The sequence below is a fragment of the Diorhabda carinulata genome, chromosome X, assembly GCF_026250575.1.
Source record: "Diorhabda carinulata isolate Delta chromosome X, icDioCari1.1, whole genome shotgun sequence".
Lineage (NCBI taxonomy): Eukaryota > Metazoa > Arthropoda > Insecta > Coleoptera > Chrysomelidae > Diorhabda > Diorhabda carinulata.
In genome coordinates, this window is record NC_079472.1 from 37,043,105 (window position 1) to 37,070,645 (window position 27,541).

Below are 27,541 nucleotides of genomic sequence, written 5' to 3' on the forward strand. Positions count from 1 at the left end.
GAGACAAAAGGGCGTTTTTTGCTTTACAAAAGGCACTTATAGTTCAAGATCCCGATTAAAAGTCGGACCTTATCGGCCAAATTTGCCTCAAAAGTCCTACAAATAAAGTAGAGCCGGTAGACATCAGACTCCTGGTACTACCTGAAGAACTGGTAGTATCCCAAAACAATTACAACTTTGGACATTCAATCTAAATAGAATAGTAGAAGACCAAAGTAAACATCGGTAGCCCATTGTTTTCTCTGATCCTCCATAACAACACCAAAATATATGAAATACGATTTTCTCACATTTTTAGAGAATAATCTGGTTTCTGACTTCACTATAAATTCTCAACAAATGTAGCAAAACTGATCTGGAGAAATTTTGCATCTGCAACGTGTATAAATTGTCGTTAAAAAATATCATCTACATAGAAGGCAATCATTAAAAAGCAAACTAAATAAGAGAATGAACAAACCACGCTATCAAATTTTGCTGTTAATAAATGCAGGCCAATTTAATAACTACCTATAATATTAGTGCTCAACGATTAACTTTTTATATTATTTGGAAGGTATTACCATCATAAAAATAATTGTTTCAACTGTGCAATAAAAATCGTGAAGTCCAGTGTGATGGATGAGGTATTCACCATTACATTTCAATTCCTACTGTTCTACCCACATGTCTATTAAAAAATTCTATCTGTGATCTTCTGATCTTAGAACACGTCTTGACCGTTTTAAAGAAGTTTTAAGAACCTCCTTCTACCCCACCATAGCTTCTTGTGAATTCAACTTGAAGAATGATAAAGAAAGAGGCAATATCGGTTCTATTGGAAAGGTGAGGTGTCGTTGAAAGACTATTTTTGCCAAAAATTCTTGCGGAGTAACCGTTTTGGCAGAATTATCTTCACAAATCCGTGGATTTAAGAAAAATCGATTAAACTTTCCTTCAGTCACGATTTTTGACGGACCTTCTATTCTATTCTGTATCATTTTTTTCTTTATTTAACGGTCTTGAGGTCGGACTCAAATATCTAGATTTAATCTCTAGTATCACGTGACTCATCAAGCTCCGAATGCGGTACAACAAATTCTTGAAGATCGCTTTTCACATTTGCTTTTGTTCTGGGTTGAGAACTGATTATTGACATACTTGTGTCTTCACTTACCAACAGCAATTTTCTAAGTATTTCTGATTTTTTTAAATAAATATTGAATCACTTTGCTGGTTCAATAGTTTCTTTAGAGAGAGAGATGGAAGTGGAGTTGCCAGTTCTCAAAACGTGTATAACGCAATATTTTCTGTCATTATTCCTGCTATATATATACCGGGGAATTTCGAAAAATATTTATTTAATAATATAACATTATTACAAAACTGAAGATACCAACAACGAATATACTGACACTACCTATCTAGTAAACAAATAATTCAAATTATGAAGTGAAAAGTAATATCATTGTTGATAGGTTTCGCTATACCTATAATAATTGAAAATAATAGAGCGAATATCAGAGCATAATCTGAAAACGTTGCGAGATTTTGAAAATTGTTTAGAGAATGAGAAAATGTATGAAAAAAATTGTAGATACAGTTAGTAAATGAATTTTCCAGCCTTGAAGGCATCAAGGTTAAATCTATAACGTTCATCCGATATTGATATGATCATTTTGGAATATACACAAAAACCACGATTATCCAAAAAATATAATATAACGAATAATAGATAAAGATTTGAATGAAAAAATATTTGATGACATATGTGGAATTCTCGTAGTTTTTTTATGCGTAAATGAACTCTTTTCTCGGTAATGTACATTTATTGACATTCTGAATGAGTAACCGCAGACCATGTAAACAAATTTTTATTATTTGGTTAAATAAGTCATTCAGTAGATTCAAATATACTGTAAATTGATTCGACCTCATAAATATTTAGGTTTCTCAGAATTTCTTCGAATTTGTAGGTAAATATGATGCAATATATTGTTTAAATGAAAAATTTTTATAATAAAAAAATATATTTCGCTTGTTGTGTTCATCATAATTTCTTAACATACTCGGATACAATCGGTTTGGGATACGGAATTCAAAAATATATTATACTAGGGTTGTTTGAATAATTAGGAAATAGGAAAAAGTCACCAGGGGCAAGATCTGATGATTATGGTGGATAATCAACCAATTTGTAGCGGAGAAGGTGAATGTTCTGAAGGAAAATCACTTCCTTTTTCTTCAATTTCGCAATTTATTCTTATGCTTATCAAGCAATGATACGCAATTTGATATGCGAAGTAATAAAATAATTTTCTGGTTAATGTTTTACTTTGTTAAAGATAGCAAAGAACACAATTCCACGATTATCTCAAAAATCATCAGTTTTCCCACTGATGAAATTGTATTTGCCTTTGTCGGAGCAGGTTCGTCCGTTGCAATCAACTGCCTTGACTGTTTTTTTTTTTTAATTTCAGGTTTTATTATGGACTTATTTTGCATGAATCACGTAAATAAAGCCTCTGAAATTTTTAATCGTATGATCTTTTGGTCAAAAGTGGGCAAATGTAACCCCACCGTGTGGATAGTTTACGCGTGCATAATTCTTCAGTCAGTATATGACAAATGCGTTCTCTACTCGTGTGAAGTTTCAACGAATTTCTACCAAGAAGATTATTTTACAAAATTAACTAAACTTTTCCAAAAAAATGTTAATAGAGGAGACATATAATGACATTATAATAAACCAAATAATTTTACTACTAAAAATTGAAGATTAAATGGATAAAACATTTTCAAACACGTGTTTTTGTACATATTTCACTATTATGAAAAAAATTATATCAGTCAGTATTTTTTAGTCAGTAGTATTTTGTATAAAATCCAAAATATTCATAAAATGTGCGTTCCAGCGCTGACTCGAATATTTTCTTTTAAAAACGACGCCTCAAAATTTTCTCAAATTTTCTTTAACCAATGCAAATTACACGTGCATAACACAGTTTTTATCCAATGGCATAGGTAACTCTTGTGTCCTTATTCAAACTCTTTTGTATTTACGTTTCTTAAATGTTCAACAGAAAATGTATGTTTGAAAAAATATTGGGCATTTAGGCATCACCCACGGAAGATTTTAGCGGGCGCGAACGTTATTCATTGTTTTTACGTTATAAAAAATACTTGTTAATAGGTTGCTTATTTATAGTCCTTTGCAATTGTTTAGAAAAATTTTGGGGCTTCGATTTCAAACCGAACGATGAACATCATCGCGGGACTGTAATCTTCTTTTTTTAACGTTGTAAAAAATTCTCATATCATATTTTTTTTAATAAGTTCCTTATTGAGTGTCATTTGTAATAGTTGAAGAAAAGAGCTTCGATTTCAAAACGAATCATGTGCGTCAGCTCTATTAATTTTTTTATGTTATAAAAAATACACGACTGTTTTCTAATTAGGTAAACTTTTAATATTTTCATTATTTCTTCTTATTTTATTCGTGGATAACTTCACACGGGCGCGCTCTTTTGATATGCCGATAGCCTCTTCTATCTCTATAACCTCAACCCGACGCGACGGTGGTCCAGTACCATTTGGTGAGCTATTATTGTTTGTCGAAGTTTCTCATCGTTAGTTAAGCGGATACGGCGATGTTTGAATTCAGATACACAAAATTTTACGCTGGTAAATGATGGCAGCGTCCATGCAAAGTGTGTCTTTCATTTGTGTAGGGTTATTGTTTAAAAAAAAAAAACATAATTTACTCCCCGATTGGTAATTTTTTTTCATTTTCAGAAAAATCTTTTTTTACAATTGTTAAATGCGGAAATATATTTCCTAACTTATATAGATAAGTAGTGACATCTTCAGGTTCAGGTCAGAAACTGTTCAGACAAAATTATAAGTATAAATACCGGTTGTATTCGTTTCGCCATTTAGATTTCTATTTTAATCAAAGTTTTTTTTGACCTTTCGAAATGCATAATTCTTGTGTAAACAAAAAGAGGTTTTTAGTAATATAATTATAATAACAAAAACAGATAAATAATCATTATTTAATTATCGCTGTACAAATTTTTCACAAATTATGCAGATTATTACAAATAAAGGAATAATGTAGAAGTTAAACAACATTTAACGTTTATATGTTATTTTGATAACTGAAAATTATGTGGACAATCGTCTGATTTTTTCTGTGGCGTATAATTAAGAAAGAGTCAACCAGTCGTATGCTCCTGTCATACGCTAGAAACGTTTATTTGACAGAAGACAAATTTGACAAAAAAGTCAAACAGTACTAGGACAGTAACAAGCAACATTTTTTTCCAACTAATTTTCTCCTTATTTTATTTTTGCTACTGATGTTTGTTCAATTAGTTAGGTATCTATACAAATAGATTAATCTCCTATGAAAAACTGTTTTATATAGTTCACTTCGAAATCATCTTCAAGCGCAGAGACTTTTCCGCTTCTTTCTCACACCCCAGGTTGACTTTTGTACCGGAAGTTCTTATTTACAAAATAGCGAATTGAAGTCAAATATAAATGAAATCTGAATATATTTTTAGGCTTGGATAAGATTGTGTCAATATCATGACAAAATATATACTAAAGCTTACATTCATCATACTACATGAGGAGCCATACGCTCACATTGGTCCTTAAAAGATATTATAAAATATCATGGTTATTTCTAGAGGTAGAATAAATTTCATGCGTTAATCAATAACTTGGCTAGGTTTTAACTTGTAAAGGAATGGAGATATCTTTCTTAGATTGTTATACAAACAATACATTCTTAGTTTATGAGTTATAAGAACAATAGTTGTCATCAAGATGCGTGAAATTGTTCCATCGAAAAGTATTGCAAATTTTATTACTTCGCATATCAAATTACGATTGTTCATTTCTATTACGGCTAATAAACTTCTAACCATAAAGTTATCAGTTTGTAAACTATTCTACAAGAAGAAATACGAGAAGAATAAAAATTTTATGTTCGTTGTTGTAAAACATGTGAAATATATATCTATTAACTATTCAATAAATTTGGATTTTGAGCACTGTTTAATGACTTAAAACGTCTTTCTTCAGTTGTTAGAATATATTTAATGTTAAAGTTCCCGTTTATATGTTGTTTCCGAAATGTTTCTGCACTCAGCATTTTCAGACTTTCCAAAAACATATCTGAGAAAGAAATCTAACAAAACTCAAATGAGACAATTATATAAATTGAGGGGTTATTTTTATTTCCTATAATTTTTTGGGGTACTGAATCAAAATCTGAGGTTAAATTAAAAAATTCCATAACAAATTTTAAAAAATGTAGAAACTATTAATGTTTTAGTAAAAATGGCTCTAAATGAAATGAAAGCATAAAAAATTTTTTTAAAACTTGATATTTCTCAGAAGCAACATATAATGGAATCAATTACTAGATGAAAAATCACTCAATATGCGAAACTATAATGGATCATTAACAAATATTAATTCTTTGTATGATGGGTCCTAAAAGATCTTAGCTATGGCTCTTCTATGACGGATTAGAAGAATTGTTTTCTTGCATTCTCAATTTCACTGATTGCATTTACAATAAGACACGAAAGTCTATCCTGGTTTGGACGGGTTTACAACATGCACAAGACGATAGCTTTTTTTGTTCCACCTTCATTCATCTGCGACTCTTTATTGTTGATTGACCCTATTTTATCCATTAACTATTGATCCCTTTACTTGTTTTCTGAAAATAGAGTGTGAGTGAGGTGGAAGCCTCTTGTTTATGACTTATCTATATTTGTTAACGCTAACTCTTTTTTGGATAGATAGAATTTACTGAAGTGCCTTATGGTATATTCCACTGCCATACTTTCAATTTTTTTGTGGTCTTCTAAACCAAAATCCTGAATAATTTATGCTGTCCCTTGCCAGTGGCTTTACACATATTTTTTGCTTTTTGAAATTGTTATAATATTATTGCTTTCCCTTTATAACTTATTTTACAAAAGTTTTAGTCCAACGAATGGCACTGAAGCAGCTTATCTTTATGCTTCTCTTGTCCTGGTATTCAGACCATCGTAATTCTAGTACGCGCTCACCCAGCGAATTTGCCTCACAACAAGGATTCCCCTACAGAATTGGCTGCATTAAGTGTTGTTTGTTGTTATGTGTAGACTTACTGATGCTCTATCCACTGCTTTAGCGTCGTTACTCTATATCTTCAACGTATTCGTCTGTGTTATGTACCAGATTTAGTTTCACCTTGTACCAAAATGAGGAGATATAATAAATTAAGTAGTACGATTAATATTTCAGGTTTCCTTTGTTATACTTCAATCTTAAAACTACCCAAACAAGTGCCTTTAGGAGCATGAATTTATAATATTAAATATGAGAAACTTTTTGCAACGTGAATTTTGTTCTCTCTTCTAATAAATTCCATTTATTTTGATATATTTTAGATATAACTTATTTAGATTGTTGAACTTACAGAATATATTAATTATAAACAGAAAATATTACAAACTGAATGTTTAATATAAATTATTATACAATGGTTATCAGTAAAATTATTGCAAAATGGAATATTTTCCTTTCCGCATAATTGAATACTCAATCACTAGCTAAAATTACTATTTTAATTTCGTTTTATAATTTGTTCCTTTCAACAGTCAAGTGGTTAGTTATAAAATGGCTTCTTTCCTGCTTGTACAAAAAGTTCAACAGGTATTTTCAACAGCGCGTGTGCAAAGTATAGTTTTAATAGAAACAAAATCAATTTCTTATAGTCCAAATCATAGTTTTTTAGATTAAATGAGAAGTCTTGTCAGCCAAAGTAGGTTTTAATTATTATGACAAGTAGGTTTTAGTTTACATCTGGTTTCTGAACAACTTCTGGACAACTTGGTGTGGTTCAGTACAAATAGAAAAATCTCTATTCCATCCTTTGTTCTTTTGCTTTCAAATCTTCACAAAACACGAGCTTCTGGCACTGTTTTTTCATTTGGATTATTTCACAATAAAGTTTTTAAAAAAACCAATTCCAATCGATTAATATATTTACTTATTATCTAATCGAAGTCATTTTTTTCTGTTTGAATTTGGTTTATAGAGATATGTCTAGTTATGGTCATCCTTTCCAAAGTTTTACCATTCTAATTATATATACGGGGATGGTTCCAGATGTACCTGGCCCAACAAAGATTTTGGGAAAAAAATATTTATTTTTCAATGTAATCGATACCCTTTTTATAATAAGAATCGTCAAGCTCCTCTACATAGCCATTAACTGCCGACATCACTGTTGGAAAATCTTTAAGCATGTCGCCATTTTTTCAAGTCTGAAAACAGAAAATAATCCGAGGAAGCTAAATCTTGCGAATAGGGTGCATGAAAAAGCAATTTATTAATTTTGGCCATTGCAATAACAGATGTGTAAGCTGGTGCATTATAGTGTTGGAAGAACAATTCTTTCTTAGCCAAATGCGGCCATTTTTGCTTGATTACATCGCTCAAACTTTGTATAATAGTTGCCGTTGATAATTTTTCCTTTTTCAAGCTAGTCAATGAAACTTACGCCACGCGCATCACAAAAAACCGACGCCATGACCTAGCCAGATAGAACGGTCCTTGCTTTCTTTGGAGCCGTTTTTTTTTCAGTCCATAATTTGATTGTTCTTTTTTTTCGAGAATGAAGAGGTGGACCCACGTTTAATCCTTAGTTATGAAAAAGCGCAAAAATTCGGCTTTATTCCTGTGATACATAGCCAAACACTCGATGGAAATATCTTCACGACGCTGTTTTTGTTCCAATGTGAGCAAACTCGACACCCCTCTTGCGCATGCGATGTACCGCACTTTTTGAAATGCCTATTATGTCGGCGATCATCCAGTACCGCTTTGTGGATTTTCTTCAACATTTCTGGAGTCGTCAGCTCATTTGGTCGACCACAGCGATGCTGTTCTTCGCAAATCCTACAACCCCGTATAAATTCTCCTACCGAATGTTTCACTGTTCATAAAGAAAGAGCAGTCTCACCCAGAGTAGAATCTAATTCAGTTTTTATCTTGGTTAGGGCTAAGCCCTTCAAATAAAAGTATTGTATCACATAGAGATGACCAATTTTTTCAATGTTTAAAAATTCATTGAAAACTTTTACTATTATTGGCTGCCAAACAAATACTAAACAACATAGCGTCTTCAAGCTTATGCCATATAGATTGTGTTCTTTTTAATACAGTGGTATTTTTCAACCAACTACCGCCACTCTAGGTCAGGCCAGTACTTCCGGGACCATTATTTTAGGTACGGATTTCATTTATTACAGATATGGTTATTTTGATACCCATAATATGGAATTCGTTATGAATGGTACCTAAAACATTCTTTTCAACTCATATTTTCATGAAAAATCACTTCCAATGAGCTTATTGTAAGTAAAGTAAAATTTATAAATAATGGTCTTTATTTGTACATTTTTCCTCTTTTTAATGTATCAATATTCGTTTTGGTTATTGATGTTTGCATATTAAATGCAAAGTAATAAAAATAGTAAAGAAAATTTCATTTCTCTATTATGTAGGTTTCTCCACCTTTTTTTTTCACTATATCCCAAGTTTGCACATTTTCTATCGAAAAATGGCTCAAATCAAGTTTTTTATTTCCTTTTTGCTTTAAACCACAAGCTTAAGGTCCAATTTCATAGTATAAATAATAATATATCAAACATATGTGCTTTGAATTACCCTGTAGTTCAATTCAATCATCATTAAAGCATTGCAGGAATACAAAATACAATCACTTCTAAATGTTAATCCGACACTGTTAACATTCCTGAATAAATTGTGTGTTGAAAAATTAGTGATTGAAACCATGTTGTTGATTTTGAAAACGAATCGATGAATATTGTGTAGAATATAAGTTATCAATGTATTCATAGAACCATCAATCAATATCTCTTTATTGCCTCCCGTTGTTTGGGAAAACCCCAGACAATGTAGCTACAGATTAGTTTCTATCCTTCGAAATTGAAATTAATCACAATAATAATGTATTTGTTAAACGGGAAATGAAAGAAAAATTTTCAAAAATGTTGTGGGAAGCATATTGATGTGATAAAAAAATGTAATCGATCAGTGCAATCAATAATTTTTTTATGTATCTGACAACAGTTTTACCTGCAATTAGAATAAGGTCTACCAAAAATCGAAGGCAAATAATTATATCTCAAAACTCGACTCATTGTGCTTACACATCACATCTGTTGTAATGCAATTGGCAAGTGTAATGGTAAAGCTCCATTATTAAAGTCCAGTTACTTACAATGAATATGTATATAAACTGAGTTACGACGTTTTCTCAGACGACCGTTCAATTTGTGTCAAAATTGGGCATCGAAACCACAAACCTTCTTGACTAGTATTCGACATGGCTCCTTACTAGTCCCCCTTTAATACATAAAACGACACCACGACACCCCCAAAAAACGATTCAATTATTTTCTTACTGGACATTTGATCCCAAAGCAATTCTCGAATTGGATCCGCAACTATAAAATGACTCTCAATACTCAAGCAACTCAGCAGACAGTTGCACTACTTTGAAAAAAAAATGTAACATTTATTAAATATCCACTTCATTCGCTTTCTGTCTATTCTTCAACCTTAAGCAATGCATCATAACCTCACTGTTTCACCTTTTCTCAATCTCTATCTCTAGGGGATAAATTGGAATAAAACTGGATTTATATGTAAAAGCCAGTTCTGGTTGTTTTTCCAGTGAACCATTACTACTAACTTATATATGACGGCATACCAGATGTTCGACAAGTAACAACTACTGATATGTTCATCTATTGCAACTAAATTATCCTATTTATCGCAGATGCGAGACGTTTTTATGGTGATGAATTTGTGTATGAGATGATTTGGAGAAAATATCACGCCGCCCATATTAAATTTCATTTCATCAGAATAAAGTGATATCGATCGACCTTTTTATCAATATCGACATCTTTGATAGCTTGTAATTTCAAGAAAAAAGCCGTAATCCTTTGACCTGTTGGATGTTATTGCATCTCTTCAGAGCAATCTGAAGATGGTGGTTTACGCTGCGTCCGAGAGCGGAGATCGAGACGGAAGACCAAAACACCTTTAGGCCTTCTATAAGTAAATGGGCGAAGGAAACGAAGATGCGAGGCAGGAGACCTCTAGAACTTTCGACCTGAACTGGTAGTGTCGGATGTCGCGCTCAACAATCACGTAAAGAATATATTTAAAATACCGTCGTTTTCTGATGAATCTGATTGATAGAAATGATTATATATAGACAACATCCTGAGTTATTTAATTCACAACTGGACTCATACAGAGATAAAACGTTGAGGAATAATATTTTAAAATATATAGCAAACAAATAAAAGAGATTGCCAAGAAGAAAAAACAAATAATGATTTTATAAAATTTTTTGAAAGTAAGACATGAAATCTGACAACTTCGACTACAAGCATTTCCAAGTACTTAAGACTCCAATGACGAGATATCATTGATTTTCAAATATATTAAAATGTCTCTTGGGAAACCTACAAAACGCTCAAGACCAAAAGAAAAGAGTGAGATCTTTCACATTATCTCGATAATCAATATTAACGTTGATATTATTCATCATAAATAAAACTCTTATTAGAAGAAAACGTCTTGTCCATTAAGTACCGCATCCGCAAACCAAGATAAATTTGATTGATTTATCACATCCACAATATGAACAGACAACTATTCTTTTTTACCTCTAGTTCTAAAAGGTGGTCCAACTAAAATGCACGATGTTAATTGTAAATAAAACAAAAAGTTTTCAGAGAATTATCTCAATATTTTTTATAATGATATAAGGATCTATGACAATTATGTGTGAAACAAAATATCGGCCAAATGCTCTCCACGGCTTCGGTGGCATAATTCTATCCGATGGTTCATATTTTCAATGACTCTGAGACATAATTCGGCGTATTGACGACGCTTGAAATGGTCAGCAGGCTTCAGCTCTTGAGTCAATTGAACCTTGTAAGCGTGTAAATTCAAATCTTTATTCAAAATTCGCATCAGTGATGTTCGTGAGATGTTTAATTGTTCGGCACGACGACGAGGCGAGGTTGACGGCTCTTCTTCCACACTATCGCGAACAACAGCAATTTTTTCTACAGAACGAACGGGGCGAGCATGCATAGGTGTTTTCACATTTCTTACAGACACGGTTTGCTGAAATTTGCGCACAATTCTCCAGATTGTGGACATATTTGGTCGATTATGCTGACCAAAAAAATCACGAAGTGTACGAAATGCGTTTTGATTTGAACGCCCATTTTCGTAAAAGGCTTCATCAATCTTTACGCGCTGCTCAATTGTGTACCTCTCCATGGTTGAATGTGTCAAATACTGAAACAAAGAAACGTCAAATTAAGTTAAGCAAAAAACTTGACGTTAAGGTGCGACTAACTTTTATATAAGTCGTTGGAAGCCGCTTATAATTTTCAAGAAGACAGCTACCTCCAATAATCGACTCATCAATACTAGAATTTGGGTTTTGGTCTAGGAAAATAGTACACTAATAGAGACCAAATCTATTTCAGTCTCTATAGCGGCGCAAACCGCCACCTCAATATTCGATCAAGACTCGCGAGATGCCTCCTATTGACAGGCGGAGTGTTAGCCATCAACACTCTCGTTTTATACTATGTTCACGTCCTAACGTCCTTTGACTCGCGTCCGAAAAACCGACATGGAATGGAAAGACAAGAAGTCGAACTCACCATACACTGTCGCACTAACGTTCCCTACTGATGAATTTGGATCTTTCGGAGTCTCCAATCTAATTATGTTTTTAGCCCCTATATCGTAGAAAAATCAAAACATTCTTTAATTTATTTCTATTTTCAATCTCCATTTTGCACTTTATTTTTATTATACTACAACTAGGTATTTTATCCCGTTCTCGAGGTCGTGAAGAATATTGATATATTCCACCATTCATTGAACACGTTCACATTATCTGTCACGTCTTAAGAAATAATATTTGGTTCTTTTATAATCTGTCTTGTTTGCTCTAATATTGTAAACAATATTGTGCTATGGAAATTTTTACAAAATGATTTTCATTTTTCTTTAAATTCTCTCACATCTATATGCAAATACATTATTCAAAACAATTTACTTTTATCGACTATTAAATCCAGTAAAATTCCCACAGACCAGATTAATGTAATATTCTCCGAATTTATTCGTTTCCTAATTTACATATACAATACATAAAGTAATGAAATTTATTCGAGAACAGCTAATAAATTTTTATTTTTATCGATAATATATTTTTAAACACAAAATTGACACGTTCGGAATGTTTATTGCCTATGTGCTATTTGGTCCAAGCGTCTGTTAAAATACCCTGATCTGAATACAATCGGTTTTTCATCATAGACATCATGCTTTACAACCGTGATACCAGTTTAAATTAAAACTAAATTGAAATTTCTCGATGTGTGTGTAAACGAAAATAGAAAACTATCGGTAGTTATATTACAGAAGCAGAAATGAACACACGGCCTTCTTCTAGTTATCATACTTTCCGTGAGTGAACAGTATTATCTATTTTAAAACATTTGATAACGTTAAATTATTTAATTTACTTTTGATTGATTTCTCGTAGTCTCGGTTGAACGTCGTTGGTGCCAACAAGTATTTGTGAGTGAATGTGCGGCGTGCGTTAGTGTGTCTACAGTGATTTAAAAAAAAAAATTAATGTTGGTGAGTTATAACAATTAATAATAAGAAATTGAAATAATTTATTTTTCATATTCCGTATTCGATTTCCGTAAACTTAAAACGCCGATACTTTAAAATTTTTCTTTATATCTAGTGGACATTTTTCTTCAAAATTATTAGGTGATAACGTTAATTTTGATTCATCAATTTATTTCTAGTTTTTATATTCAATTATGTCTCAAATGCTATTTAAAAATAATTATTTGAATATACCATTTATACTTAGTTTATCAATTAAACCAGGTTATGTTTATTAATTGTGCCGGGTGCAATTCTTATTGATTGGTTTTTTTAAAAAGCAAAAAATATCAAGCAATTACACTTTTTTTCTAGTATATCAATGTAATTAAGAAAACACCACCACTAGACATCAAAAACCATTTTGTATGAACCCTAATTTCATTTTCTAGTTTTTCAAAATATAAATAAAATATCGATTATATTTCACAAAAATTTTTGCTCTTTTTAAATAATACGGATTTACTATACTTCCATATTCGCTTCAACTTTTTTAACTTGCTATATTTTAAACATTTTTCGATTCAGTTGTTAACAAATAATTTGATTTTACGGATTCCGTTTTATATAAAGTAAAGTTAGGCTTCCAATTATTTTTCCTTTTGCAAATGAACATTTACCGAATTTAAACATATACTTCACCGGATTATACAACTTCAATTTTACAGATGAACATGTTATTATGCAAACTCACTGCAAAGTTTTTGTTTTAAAAAGTGAAAAAAAAACTTGTATACATTTAAATTCAGAACATTTATTACATTATAACGATATGTCAAATAACAAAAATCAATTTGCATTTTATTACTCAGAGGTTTTTAGTTGTAAGCTAGGTAATTTTTCTGCTAAGAATACACAGTTTAATATTTTATTTCATTCAATTTTTTCATTCTAATACTCTCATATGTTTCTTTAAAACTTCATCGTTTTTCAGTGTCCGTTTGTGGAAGTGGTTTTATACTAATAAATGAATTATAGACGGATGGATTATACAATCCCTCGCCGACTAAATAAAAATATAGAATCATGACGATTAGAATATAAATCTTTATACACTTGTAATATATAAACAAAAACAGACACGATACAATAATCACACCATCAGAGAGAATCTGGAACTCTGCAAATATTAAAAGTTGTCTGATAGAACACTGCAGTGTTTTGAGCAAATAATGAATCAACTAGATACCAATCTAGGTATAAGAGGGCCTAAGTAATAATCACAGAGATTCTCAGATCTTAATTATTTAGACTTCTTATGGAAATTAGATTAGATTGAGTTGGAACTGCGACTTGAAAGATCTATTGTACCCTTTCTAGAGCTAAACTGAACAAATATGAAGTTTATGAGGATATTTGAAAAGCAAGGTTCTTAAGAGCTAATCAGCAAATGTTAAGTAGTTAAATTCACAATTTAAGCGATAGGTGTAGATTAATTTCACCCTAGAATTAGAATTAAGTTCATATTGCGTTTAGGATATTGTTAAATAGCTAATGGGCAACATTAGAAGCATTTGTTTAATCGAAATAAACAAATACAACTCTATAATTACTTTCTTAATTTTTTAACTATTTATTATCTTGTAGATGATTAGAAATAAACATTTATTTAGTTATGTACAACGTTACCCACTCTGTGAAAGTAGCCATTCAGTATAAAACAAATTAAAACAGTGGCGTCTCAAGAAAACTTTATCAATATTTCATCTTAAATAGTTTCCGAAAAATTCCTTCTATTCTCCTACTAAGATAATGTAAAAACGGTTACAATAGGAAATGTACAAATGGAAAGGGCATAATAAAAATCATCAGGCCAATTGTATTGTTGAGATCAATCTATAAAATAACCATTTTTCAAAATAGTTTCTTATACAATTTTGATTTATTATAAACATGAATTATTTTAGTTAGTGTTTGTAAATATGAGAAAGTTGAATTATTAAAATGTGTTTGTATAATTCAGCAAAATATTTATGGTTGAAAGTTTAGACTATTGAATATTTGAATAAATCGAAATCATCTGTCCAGTAACGTTCAGTCTTTACCGACGTGTACCCTGATATTATCTTTAATCGCATTCACGACTGCATCATGATTTTTCTAAATATGTTATAGTAATAAAAATAAATTGGATAATTAGATGATAATAAACAAGGTTATATAATTTGTAATGTTAGTCACGTTGATACATATCTTAATTTTCTTCGTGTTCTACACGTTCAAGTTACGGCAAAGTTTATTGAAATGGTGTAATATCGAAATACATACATTTCATGAAATCAGATTATCAATCTGATACATGTCGGTGCCATACGTTCATGCACAATAACGATAATTTAATTTAAGAATGTGCCAACGCCCAAGGATAAGGCATTTAAACAAAAATTATATGTCAATGTAAACACTTCAGCAATTCATTTCAATCGTCGCGATAAGTTGTAATTAACTGTTACAAGGGATTTCCACTGCTTTGTCTTGTTCCTTCTCTCTACGTCGTCTGCGAGGTACGGTCGGTCTACCATTCAAAAGAAGAAGCATGGAATGCTAACTGCATGTTTGTGCTCCTTCACATACGGCTCGACGCACAGCAGTTGTTTGGAAGCCATATGGTTGGAATTTTTTTATAATCCATCCTACAACCCTGATCTTGCTCCCAGTGGTTATTTCATTTTCTTGCATCTCAAAAAGTTTGAAAGATTGAAGAATTCTGTCACATGCTGGTTTCACTCATAGGTGGCAGAGGGATACAAAAGTTGATCCCACGTATCCCAAGTATTTATTCGAAATTGGTAAATTCATAGGTGAAATTTCTTTCACTTTGTAAAGATTAATAGAATCAAGTTTTTAAGGAAATGGTTTTGATTTTGGATTGTACTTAGAATTGCCATTTTTTATCAGTATCAATCTCCAGCTTAGTGCTGCTAAATTTGGATTAATGAATTTCCTTTCATTCAAAAAACTTCTTAGTGAAAAATATTTTATATTTCGGCTTGAATCCCTTTAATTCAGTCAATAATATGTCGATGACCTAGATGTTGACAATATATAATAAATTATATAGAGTATATTTTGTAAGCTATTTTTATTGCATCTACACATTGATATATATGATCTTTGTACGAGATTGTCTGTTTCTAATGACCTAAAGATGTCAGCTCTTATCAATAGAATTTCGGCCATGTTAGACAATCGTATAAGTGAGTCTTTGTAAAGATTTTCATGAATATGGAAAAAATTGAGTATCAAGCTGTCATTGAATATATATTTTTGAAAAGCGAGAACCAGCGGTATCGTTGAGAATTTTCACAAAATGGTATTAGATGACCGATTTAAGGTTAGAGAGATAGAAGAAGCTGAGTGAAGAATCACTCAGCTTCATCACACAAAATGCATTCAAATAAACATTTTCCTGGCCATATTGACACGAATGAAGCAAAATAAGTCGGAATTTTTGCATCAATTCATAACTGTAGGTGGAACTTAGATCCACCACTACACTCTTGAAATAAAAAACAGTGGATTACAAATGGCGAAGCTGCTCCAAAAAAGGCAAAGACAGCTTCACCGGCCGGAAAAGTGATGGTGACCGTTTTTTGAGATATCCATGGGATTACGTCCATCTACCATCTTCAAAAATGTAAAACAGTAACAAGACAGTATCACGCGTCATAGATTGATAATATAAAGGGAGAAACTCCAAAAAACGACCGCATTTAGAGAAAAAGAAAGTGCTTTTACAACAGGACAATACACTTTTAACCACCCACCGTATTCACTAAAATTGGCCAATAACGACCTTTTCCTAACCTCAAAGGAGAGAGATTGTCATCACACCAAGACGTTATCTTAGATCATCGCGGAACTAAGTATATAGACTCAACAGGAGACTGTTAGAAAATAAAAATTATTGTGGGGAAAATGTATTTCTAAAAATTTTTTCTCCAACTCACTGGAATTTACCCTATCAATACCTCTGACTCCACGATACAAAGTGTCATTTTTGGTGATAGCTATGTTGAAAAATGACTAAAACATTGATTTCTCAATAAATACAATCCTGAAAGTGTCAGTACTTTTTTTAAATAGATAAATTTACTTTATCGATGTACCTCGTACGTTTATCAATAGAGAATTCATCGTATGATTTATGTAAGATTGTTATAAAATATCATATAAATATTTCTTAAAATCGTCCTCTTCCTTATCTTTAAATAAGGTCGCGGATCTCTTATGAATTCACTGAAGTACAATTTAATGGATTCTATTGTTCTTTAAAGTATTATTGCGATGGTCATGCACAGTATTCAAACTATTTAGTACTTCATAGAGCCCATTCGTTGCCCATGGTTACATTTATCTCTATTTTATCAATAGCGGTTGTCAATGGTCAATGTGATTTAATGGAAAGAAATGAATGATATGCATCGTTTCCCGCCAGCTAAAAGCTACTTAGCTAAATAAGGAGAACAACATGAAGGTTGTGGAACTAGTTCTGTTGAGTTGATTTACACAAGAAACTTTTAAAAGCATAATATCGTCGTAATTATCTAGATTTCAAGAAACCAGAGCAAACGTAGGTGTTAAGTGAAATAGATCTAACTAACGGACAAAGCGTGACAGAACTACAAAAAGTGCAAATAATTCCGAAAAAGAAATTAAATATTCGATGAGAATATTGACCCAACCAGATGCCTTAACAATCTTGTAATAAAAATAAAACTTGGCAGACGAGAACAGTTTAAAGTAAATTTGTAAAAGTTGCGTGTTAGAAATACTAAAAATACAGCTCTAATTGAAGATTAAACTAGTGAAAAAATTCGACAATATACATCTCATATATGTAGACATTAAATATAGTGATCATCTAAATTCTAACGCAATACATCAAATACATGTTACCTTTCACAGTTAACTCACGATGCTCTCAATTCTCGATAGACGAAAATAAGAAACGTGTAAAATAGAATATAAATAAATAAACACCTTATCAACAGTTTTAACGAACAGGTCGTTGTTCTTTGAGAATTTCTATAGAAGGAAGTTAAAAGCATAGCTAAAAAGCTTTTTGATGGAAATTATATTATGTTTATTTAATAGAACACGATCTAAAAGAAGATAAAGAAGATTCCTTTAAGGATTTGTCTGGATGCTTCCTCTGTTCTTTATGAGAGGAAAGTAATAAATTATCCCTATATAGACATTTAATACTAAGCCGTAAAAGAATGTCACGTAATTCTGTACTATACAGAAATTTAGAAAGGGATTAGCGACTGTGATAATTTTTCAGACTTTGTTTTAAAAATGTACAAGGTCTGGCTATTAAATAACGAGACTGGATATAAAAAAGGGTTTTATTATAATAATTAATCTACATTCGAAAGCTCCTCTTCAATATATTACCCTCCCCATACGTTTTTCCCATTGATCGAAGCAGTGCTGGAAGTCTTCTTTGGTGAGGGCCTTTAGGAGCTCTGCCGTTTTTTGCTTTACCGCTTCCAACGAATCAAATCAGGTCACTTTTAGAGCAGAACTTTTTCTAACCTTTCAAGGAAATTAGAGCAAACCCGTTGACGCAAGAGCTTTTGGCCAGGAGTCAGATTTTTTGGCACCAACTTCGCACAGATTTTTGTCATGTGTTATTTCTCGTGTAAATTTTTTCCAACCGTTTTTATATCTGCGTTTACAGCCTCGACAATCATCCGGATGCTCATTCGACGATTTTACGCACATTTTGGTTGATTTTGGTCATGGTTTCCGGAGTTGAAACAGTCACAGGGCGACCTGGGGGCAGGTCATCATCAGTGCTCTCTCGGCCCTCACTAAAGCACTTACACCACTCAAATATAAGCGCACGAGATGGAGAATCGTCTCCATAGGCCTCTTGCAATAATTTATAGCACTCAGTCGGAGTTTTTTTTTATTTAACATGAGAATACGTTGCTCCTATTTTTCGCCACACATGGTTTTCGGCACGATAAAAATCCCCGTTCGTTTCAAACCGCTACTGCACAAATACTATAATAGTGATGGAAACGTATTTTGGGACGTGCATAGGTGGTTAAAATTCAAACAAATAAGAGGAATAATTGCCAAATTTGATTCGAGACATTTGACTGATGAGTATTTCAATTTGTATGGAATATTATTCCCAAAATTCTTATTGGAGACGAAAATTGAATCTATGACCATTACCCTGATACAAAAATTTTCAATAAGAAACGAATGAATGGGATCACCTCAAAAAGATTCATCAACCAAAGTCGAATATTATGGTGTTGGTCATCGTTGAATGTTGCTTGAAGAAAAATATCTCATCATATTCCATTGGTGGTTTGATCGTACGGACGGTATGTTCAGAAAACAGTCATTTCTGAGCTGCACATTCTTCTGAAAAGAAACTACCTTTAAGATGTCCGCATAATTGAAAAAGTTAAAGAAAGCGAAAAGTCAAGCATAACTATAAAAAATCACATTTCGATTTATCATTGCAAACTGCTTTTTGCTTTAATTACAGCTTGTGTTGTGCCATTTAGTGACTAGTCCTACATAATTATTTTGAGTGAATTGATTTCATGTTTTTATGAAATTCCTTTAGTATTTCGATGTTCGTCTTTCGCACTATAAATATTTATTTAGTAAACTCTAAATCAAAATTTATTTTATATAATATATATAATTTTATATAATTTTTAATATCTTTAAATCATTCTCTTCTAAATCTATTTAAGATTAAATTTATTCAGATTAATTCCTTAGAATCTTCTTGTTTTCTTTTGAAATTATCTGCATCTGGATTTGTTTATCTGAAGTCCAAACAAATATTTCTCGTAATGATAAATATATTTATATTTTCTTTATACGCGGTTTCCATATCGCCAATAATGTGTTTAAAACAACCAGTTAAATTACATACGAATATTCTAGAAAGATATTACAGCATTCGAGATACATACTATTTTAATAGCATTATCATTAAATGCGATAAAAACAAAGACTGTCATACTGTTTGAACAACTGTTTAATTTATACAAGTCTAGCGTACCGTTATCATAAGGTAACGTACATATATATGAAACAAAATAAAATAAAGATATTTTTGTATCCTATAACTCGAATTTTGCATATTTGTTTCATTTCTATATACATACGAAGTTTTAATGAAATGTATATTTTACGAATATACCTTGTTTAAATAGTTCCTAGAATGTTTCTTGGGCTATTAGGTCTTCGTCTAAAATAGGTTTGTTCCAATCCACCAAAAAACCTTTCCAGTTTCCGTTATAGGAACGAACTTAAGTATCGTTTGTGAACCGTGTCCAGGACGGTCTTTTCGATACTTTGTTGATAGCAAGTGCTGTTACCACTATCGTGCATAGCTGAAGCTTGCGCAGAAAATATCATTTAAACGCTTCCAAGAACGGTTCAGACTAGCAAGTTGGAACAAACCTATATTAACTATTGCCACTTCACATTTCGTCAACTCGTAGTCCAGTCAAATTAGATAAAAAAATAATAGTGTTGATACAAAAAGTTACAATAAAATCAGTAAAATTATTTAGAATATAATAATAAATTAAATTTTTAAATTCCCCACCATTCCTATGCAGGTAATTTGTTTTCTTGAGGTTGAAAATCAAAATAATGACTTTTAGCAAAACGGTTTTATCATAGAAATACTTCAGACAAAAGTTATAGATCATAAAATTATGCATTAAAAATGTATCAATACTTTTTTTCCTACGATTCTTGAGATATTAAGATTCAAATTGTGAAAGTTCCAATCATCACGCCACGTATATACATCTTTAGAGTTTTAATGTATATTCAAATATTTTGTGTGGCTTAGACCCTACAGAGTTGGTCAATAATACATTAGAACCACTTGTTACTCCTGCCGGAAAAACAGCTGAGCACAATTTTTTGCATGCGTTCTCTGGCATGTACAAAGCGTCAAAGCCGGTCGTGCTTTAATGTTGAATTATCAACAGTGGAGGATTCGTTTGATCCCAACGAGGTGACATACGATACATCGCTATTGATGCAAATTCCGAATGAAGAAGAGTGATAACGAAAAGAAGAAGAACCAGAAAAATTTGAACTTTACGAATGGGTCGAATAAACTTCACTACTTTTTATAGCATTTGCATTATACTGACAGAATTGTGCGTGGGGGGTCGTGTCTGCACACTTTTGAACAAACGCACAAATAAACATTTTCCCATCCGTATTGATGCAGTTAAAGCAAAATGACTCTGATTTTTTGCATTGATTGAAAACTATATAGATGAAACCTGCTCCGAAAAAATCAAAGACGGTTTCAACGGTCGGAAAACAACAATAATTTGAGAGCTTACACAAAATTACAAAAAATAAAATGACAACGGAAAGCTGAGGCTCATAAGATTTGAATCGGAACATGATAATAACAATAGAATTTATATAATATTTCATGAATATTTATGTACAAAGGATGATCATGAAAAATGCTGCAATCTGTAGCGTTTCTATCTATAAAATGTGAAGAAATTTTGTTCCACTAGAATGAAACTAGAAGGGTTCAAAACGATTAAAATGCCAAGACGATTGAAAAATTGATATCGTGCGAGCAGTAAATAGATTTTTATGAGTCAATAATGTTTCTATATTTTTCATTCACAGACCAAATGTAGACATTTATAGTTAATATGTTATGAGCAGATAACATGCAGACAGCTTGCCGAAAACTGCAATATGAGTGGCTGACCAACTGCGTAGTAGAAACTTCCTCGATTCACAAATTTAAGCTTACACTAATCATGCAATGTATTTAAAAATTCATGTGGGTTATTTTTAAGGAGTGGCATGTTGAGTGAAGGTGTCATCATCCATTATAGTAACGCCAAGCTCCATACTGCTAAAATAACTGAGGAATTATTGCGTCAGTTTAGATGAAAAATTAGGAGTCACACTCCAGTGTAGACTTGGCACACAGTGACTATTTCTTGTTCCAGTATAAGAAGAAAGGCTTATGCAGTACATTATTATCTTGATTTTTATCAAGATGAGTTGAACAAATTCATTCTAAGTTCTGATAAATAAACTTGGTGATCGTGTCTATAAATGATAGGCACGTTTACCTCTTAATTCCTTTTTATACTTACCTATATAATATGTGGACTGATTTTTTTACTCTGCCCGTGACCTATCATTATTACTAATCTTACAAGAAACTACTGTATTCGACTACATATTATGTTATAGGACGACCGCAAATATATTTTCGAGTTACCTTGTGTGCACCTGTTAAAATTCTTAGTACCCATCGTGTAAACAATTTTTTCATGTATATTTCGGCTGTAAATATGTTATGTACCACTGATATGAGTCTAATAGTCAGGCGTTTATCTTGCAGCAAGAGGTCATCATTGTGATTCTGATATGGCTCTCCCAAATTCGATGTTCTACTGAACGCTTTCAAAGGTTTAATTTTGTTAGTCTTTAGCGTGATCTATGACCATATGACCTATGTAATAAAAAATAACAAGATTTATACTTACCTACATATTTCATAAAAGATAAAGCTGGTTAGTTATAGCTGTGTCTAATTCATTCCCAGTTTTAATATTTTTATTTGCACTCGGGCTTGAAGTAAATTTATAAAACATATGTGGTTTTGGCTTGGGTATTACAAGTATTATTTTTTTGAATGAATAATTATGGAAATTACTTCAACTTGAACAACTTTTCAATAACTACCTTGCTATGTTCCACGCTGAAACACTGCTTTATGCAATATTTAAACAAGGACAAACCAAACCGCATTATTATTGGCTATTATCGATCAAAAGTAACAAAATTTAATAACGGCAACGTACCAAACAGTTAAAAACAATTTTAAACATATAGTAGAAGATGATAATATATAAGTGGTAGTTAAATAGCATTAAATTATAAACATCCCGTTTAATTTCGGAAATATATTTTTTTGGTTTTGCAGGTTCAAATGTGTTCTATGGACTACGAAATGTTGGTGTCTCACAGTCCTCCAGTATTTAGCCACAGTCCACCAACTGGTTTTCTCAAAGACTACGCAGCTTTAAGATTAGGTGCAGATTTTCCTAGAGCAACTTACACTTCAAGTACTTGCAGATCCTTGCATCATTCAAATTCTTTCAATACTCTACCCAAAACTTCTTTCAAAATGCCTGCATACCCCAAAAGACCTTGCTTAGTAATAAGAGCCACTGAAGAATCATCGAGCTCTAGCGATGAAGATCCTACGAGTCCAACGAGATTGAAAAAAAAGGTAATTACTTGTTTCAAGTTTCAATTTGCAAAAGTTACTAGTTCCTAAAAAGCCTCTAAAAGTTGTCTTTTTATTTATGATAAACTTAATACAAAGTAATATTTTTTTTAATAAAAACACAATAATCAATGGAATCTTTGACTTTTTACATCTTTCGAAAATTTGATTAAATTTTGCTGGATTATACTATTATTTTAAGCACGACTCTTGATGTTTATTTGTTAGTTGATTCCTCATTTGAATTGAGGATATTTACTAGAACGTGAGAGTACTTTGTATGTTTCGAATTACTGGAATCTTCTAACGAATACATTTTTTAGAAAGCTAGTCCTTCAAGCTGTGCTTATGCTGAATCACCTATTCATTAGAGTTTTGTATATTTTTCATTTATAACACCTGTCGTGAAGCTGAATCTTTACAATTATTTTCTTCTTCCAATTCTGGACTTTCTAGACCATCCTCTAAGCCCGTGGGTAATTCGAAAATGGACTTGACATGTTTTAAACTCTTTTGCTCTTGGCCAATCAAATGCTATGCTAGATTTTGATGTTCAATTTGAAGGAAAAAGTATCGTAAATTCGTTTGAGAGGACCAAAATATCAACTGGGTTTTGGCATCGTCAAGTTAACCTCCTTGCGGCAGACGACAAGATCCGCATAGGCCCTCGGTTTAAAAGTAAACTGCAGCGATTCGTAGAGAATCTGTGGTCCGATGATGCCTAGCAAAAAAAAAGAAGCTCGCAGAGGCACCACCCGACTCGGAAGCAATTGAGTTGAACAAGTGATGCTGTAAACCAAGATTAATCTCAAACGTCACGGGTCGGCTGACACAAACTGAGTTTGAGAAGCCACATGTGTATTTAGTCGTAGATTTCGTATTAATTTTTTTTTAATTATCATTTTTTACATAGTCGACGGGGTAAGAGAATTTTCTGCTTTCAATTGAAATCTTTATTAAAATTATTTTAGTTTTTCATTATATGTTTTTTCGTTAACAATTTTCTAGTAATTTCTAAGATTTTTAGTTGAACAATTCAATTTTTAATATTAAATTTTTTTGACGATTGCAATAATAGTTTATTAGTTTTTGCCTGTGAAACTGGGAACCGCAATTTTAAGCCAAAAGAGTCACAGATTGGCAACTCCTGGACTAGATAAAACTGAACATGTTATATTTTGTAGTATTCAACATGCAACTTATTAAATACTATAAAATCTTCATATTTATAATCGTGGTGATACGGTCCTAAATAGTAAAATGAAAATGTTTCAAAATGGGAGTCAAAACTGCATTATGTTGCCTCTAACCAAATAAACGATTTAAGAGATAATCTAAAAACTTAGTCCTTCTTCAATACAGTATTAAAGGAAAATTTTTAAATTGAGTATTTTGTTAATCAAATCAATACGGTCTTCAGTTTATTACCAAAAAGGTCAAACTCATAAAAAATAAAATCGAACAGGAATATTGCAACATGGAGGCAGAAGAACAGGCAGGCTTCAGAGCGGGGAGGTCGACTATTGATCATTTATTTACGATTTCGCAAATAATTGATGAAGAAAACCGCCAAAAATCAAGAACTCCACCTTTTGTATGTTGACCTTAAAAAAGCATATGACAGCGTACCGCAAACAAAACTATGGGATGCCTTGGAAAGAACAAATATAAATGCGGCCCTAATAAAAGCAGTACAAAAGCTTTATGAAAACAGTAAATCACAAGTAAAAATAGGAAACAAGGTCTCAAAAGAATTCTCCATCAATAAGGGGTTAAAACAAGGATGCTGTCTGTCGCCCACACTCTTCAAGATATACATGGAACACGCACTAGCACACTGGAAAAGGAAATGTAAGAACATGGGCATCCCACTAATCGATTCCACACTATATACCCTGTGTTTTGCAGATGACCAAATAATCTTGGCACAGGACTACGAAGACTTAGAATATATGACAAGAAAGCTAGTAGAGGAATACAGGAAATGGGGTCTAGAAGTAAATTTTAGTAAAACGGAATATAAGTGTATTGGAGGAGAGCAACAAATTTTAATACTTGAAGAAACACAACAAAAAATAAGTCATTGTACAAAATACAAATACCTAGGCATGATCATCACTAATGATGGAAGATTTGATGAAGCAATAACACAAAGAAATAACCAAGGAAGACAAGCAACAAGACAACTAAATAGTGTATTGTGGGACAAACAAATATCCAAGGAAAACAAACATCGAATATACAATAGCATAATAAAAAGTATAACAACATATAGTAGCGAAATCTGGCCTCTAAAAGAAAAAACAGTCAAAATGCTAGAAGCCACAGAAATGGATTATTGGAAACGCGCGGCAGGAATATCAAGACTGGAAAAAATAAGAAACGACAGAATCAGGGAGATCATGAAAGTGCAGCATACGATTACGGAAGACATTAGGGTGAATCAGTTAAGATGGTACGGACATGTCCAAAGAATGCCTGAAGACCGCATACCCAAACAAATTTTAAATTGGGCACCACAAGGAAGAAGAAAGAGAGGAAGACCAAGATTAAACTGGAGAGAAGGTATCGAGAAGGATATTCGAGAGAGAGGATTGGAAGAAGATCTTTGGGAAGATCGAAAAAAATGGACACTGGGAATCGGAAGACGGCGAAGAACGTTTTAACCCGATTAATATATATATATATATATATATATATATATATATATATATATATATATATATATATATATATATATATATATATATGAGTTACGATGTTATGAGTTCCAAGTAAGAAACCAATTAGCAAAACGAGCAAAAAAAGTTTATTTAACTGGATCAATTATTAATCGAAAATTGGACCAATTTAATAGAGATGATATGAGTTGAACAAGCTAGAGCCATTTTTGTAGAAGATGCGTACATAAACATGTGTGGACATGAACTAAACATCAAGCAAGAAACGTAGTTTCCGTACTATTATATAAAGTGGAATTTTATATTCTAAATGTGCAAATATACGCGCATGCTGAGAGTTAGCAGAAGGTGATGTTGATGGAAAACGTGAACCTGATAGAAGATGGACAGTTTTTCTAAAAAACCTAACATACAACCAGTTCTGACTCGTTGTAAATAAATTCATGATAGCTAACATTTGTTGAACCCCAAAAAATCGCCTCCTTTGGAAGGATTCTACGTATTGTTGGAAGTAGAACAATGAGATGATCAAAATGTCTTCTAGGTATAGTTGTAGAGTGCCTAAAACACCAAAATGACTCCTCAAAGCATCTAAAGTCTAAATGGGTATGTCAAAGAACTGAAATCATGTTCGTGAAATTGTATGTATTCATATGCAGAAATGTAAGTGGCGTTTGGTGATATCCAAATAGCAAATGAAAACTATTCTCATTAATAATATTTATTTATAAGAATTTAATTGTGTCATTTGTTATTTGACCTTCTAGAATTTTGATATTTGAGCATTCTAAAATAAAATTGGATTGAATTAATAACAAATCTAATTGAAACTTATTTATTCATTGCAGGTGGTATTTGCTGACGATAAAGGTATGTCCCTAACTCATGTAAGGGTCATGACTGAACCGTCTCACGTCCCACCACTCTGGAGCTACAGATTCTTATCTAATGTTACTCAAGGACTGAATAAAGAAACCGTTGGAGAAATACATAATTGGGAGATAACTTTTCCACAGCCCGCTTCTGATTATGTGGCGTTTAGAAAAAGACTAGACACAGAAAACGTATCTCTGGAAAATGTTATCATTAAAGAAGCCGAGGATAACATATTGGGTACCATTAAAGTCAGGAATTTAGCATTTCACAAGGAAGTTTTTGTTAGGTAAGGACAAGGTAGAGTTTGCATTTGTATTTCAGTTATTCAATTAATTTGTATAAACATATTCCTAGTCTACGAATCGACCTTGAATTGTATATTTTCTATTTTATTTCTTATCATTTTTATCTGAGGATGATCGTTGATTTTCATTGAATATTATGGATGGATAGTCGAACTTCACAAACATTAATTTTTCAAGTATTTCAGTCTGATTGATTTGGAAATTTTTATAGAATTCTACTCGTTTTATACATATGACCTTAATAATAATAATAATATTTATATTCTAAAATGAAAACAGTGAAATTTATGTTAGGTAACCTCAAAAATGAAAATGATATAAATATAGCAACTTATTATCAGTATGTTTATCAAAAATGTATTTAATAAATAATAAAGATGAAATTTCAATTCTTACCTCATCTAAATTAGTACGCTGCTTTATGCTCAGAAAATCTCGTTTGCCTCAGATATCTCAGAAGCTTAATCTCCTCAAGAACTTAAAGTCATTAAAATATCGTACTCAAAATATTTTAAGCCACCATGTATCACTTTTCTGTTGTCTAACCCCCTTTTTCAAATGGTGTATAGCTGAATTCAGTACTGTAATAT

The 27,541-nt window shown here is 32.0% G+C and overlaps 1 protein-coding gene across 7 annotated transcripts in view; it reads left to right on the forward strand.

Moving 5' to 3' along the window:
* Nucleotides 1-27,541, forward strand: part of LOC130900398 (protein phosphatase 1 regulatory subunit 3B) — a 113,351-nt gene that overhangs the window by 73,121 nt on the left and 12,689 nt on the right. For 4 of the 7 annotated variants that reach the window (XM_057810961.1, XM_057810960.1, XM_057810962.1 and 1 more), the window contains 2 exons: nt 22,784-23,092; nt 26,619-26,932. In XM_057810961.1, coding sequence (XP_057666944.1) covers nt 22,790-23,092; nt 26,619-26,932 — 617 coding nt within the window. In that variant the 5' untranslated portion in view covers nt 22,784-22,789. Of the gene's footprint in view, nt 1-12,470; nt 12,772-22,783; nt 23,093-26,618; nt 26,933-27,541 lie in introns of those variants that run through there. The other 3 variants (XM_057810964.1, XM_057810959.1, XM_057810965.1) reach the window with 3 other exon arrangements.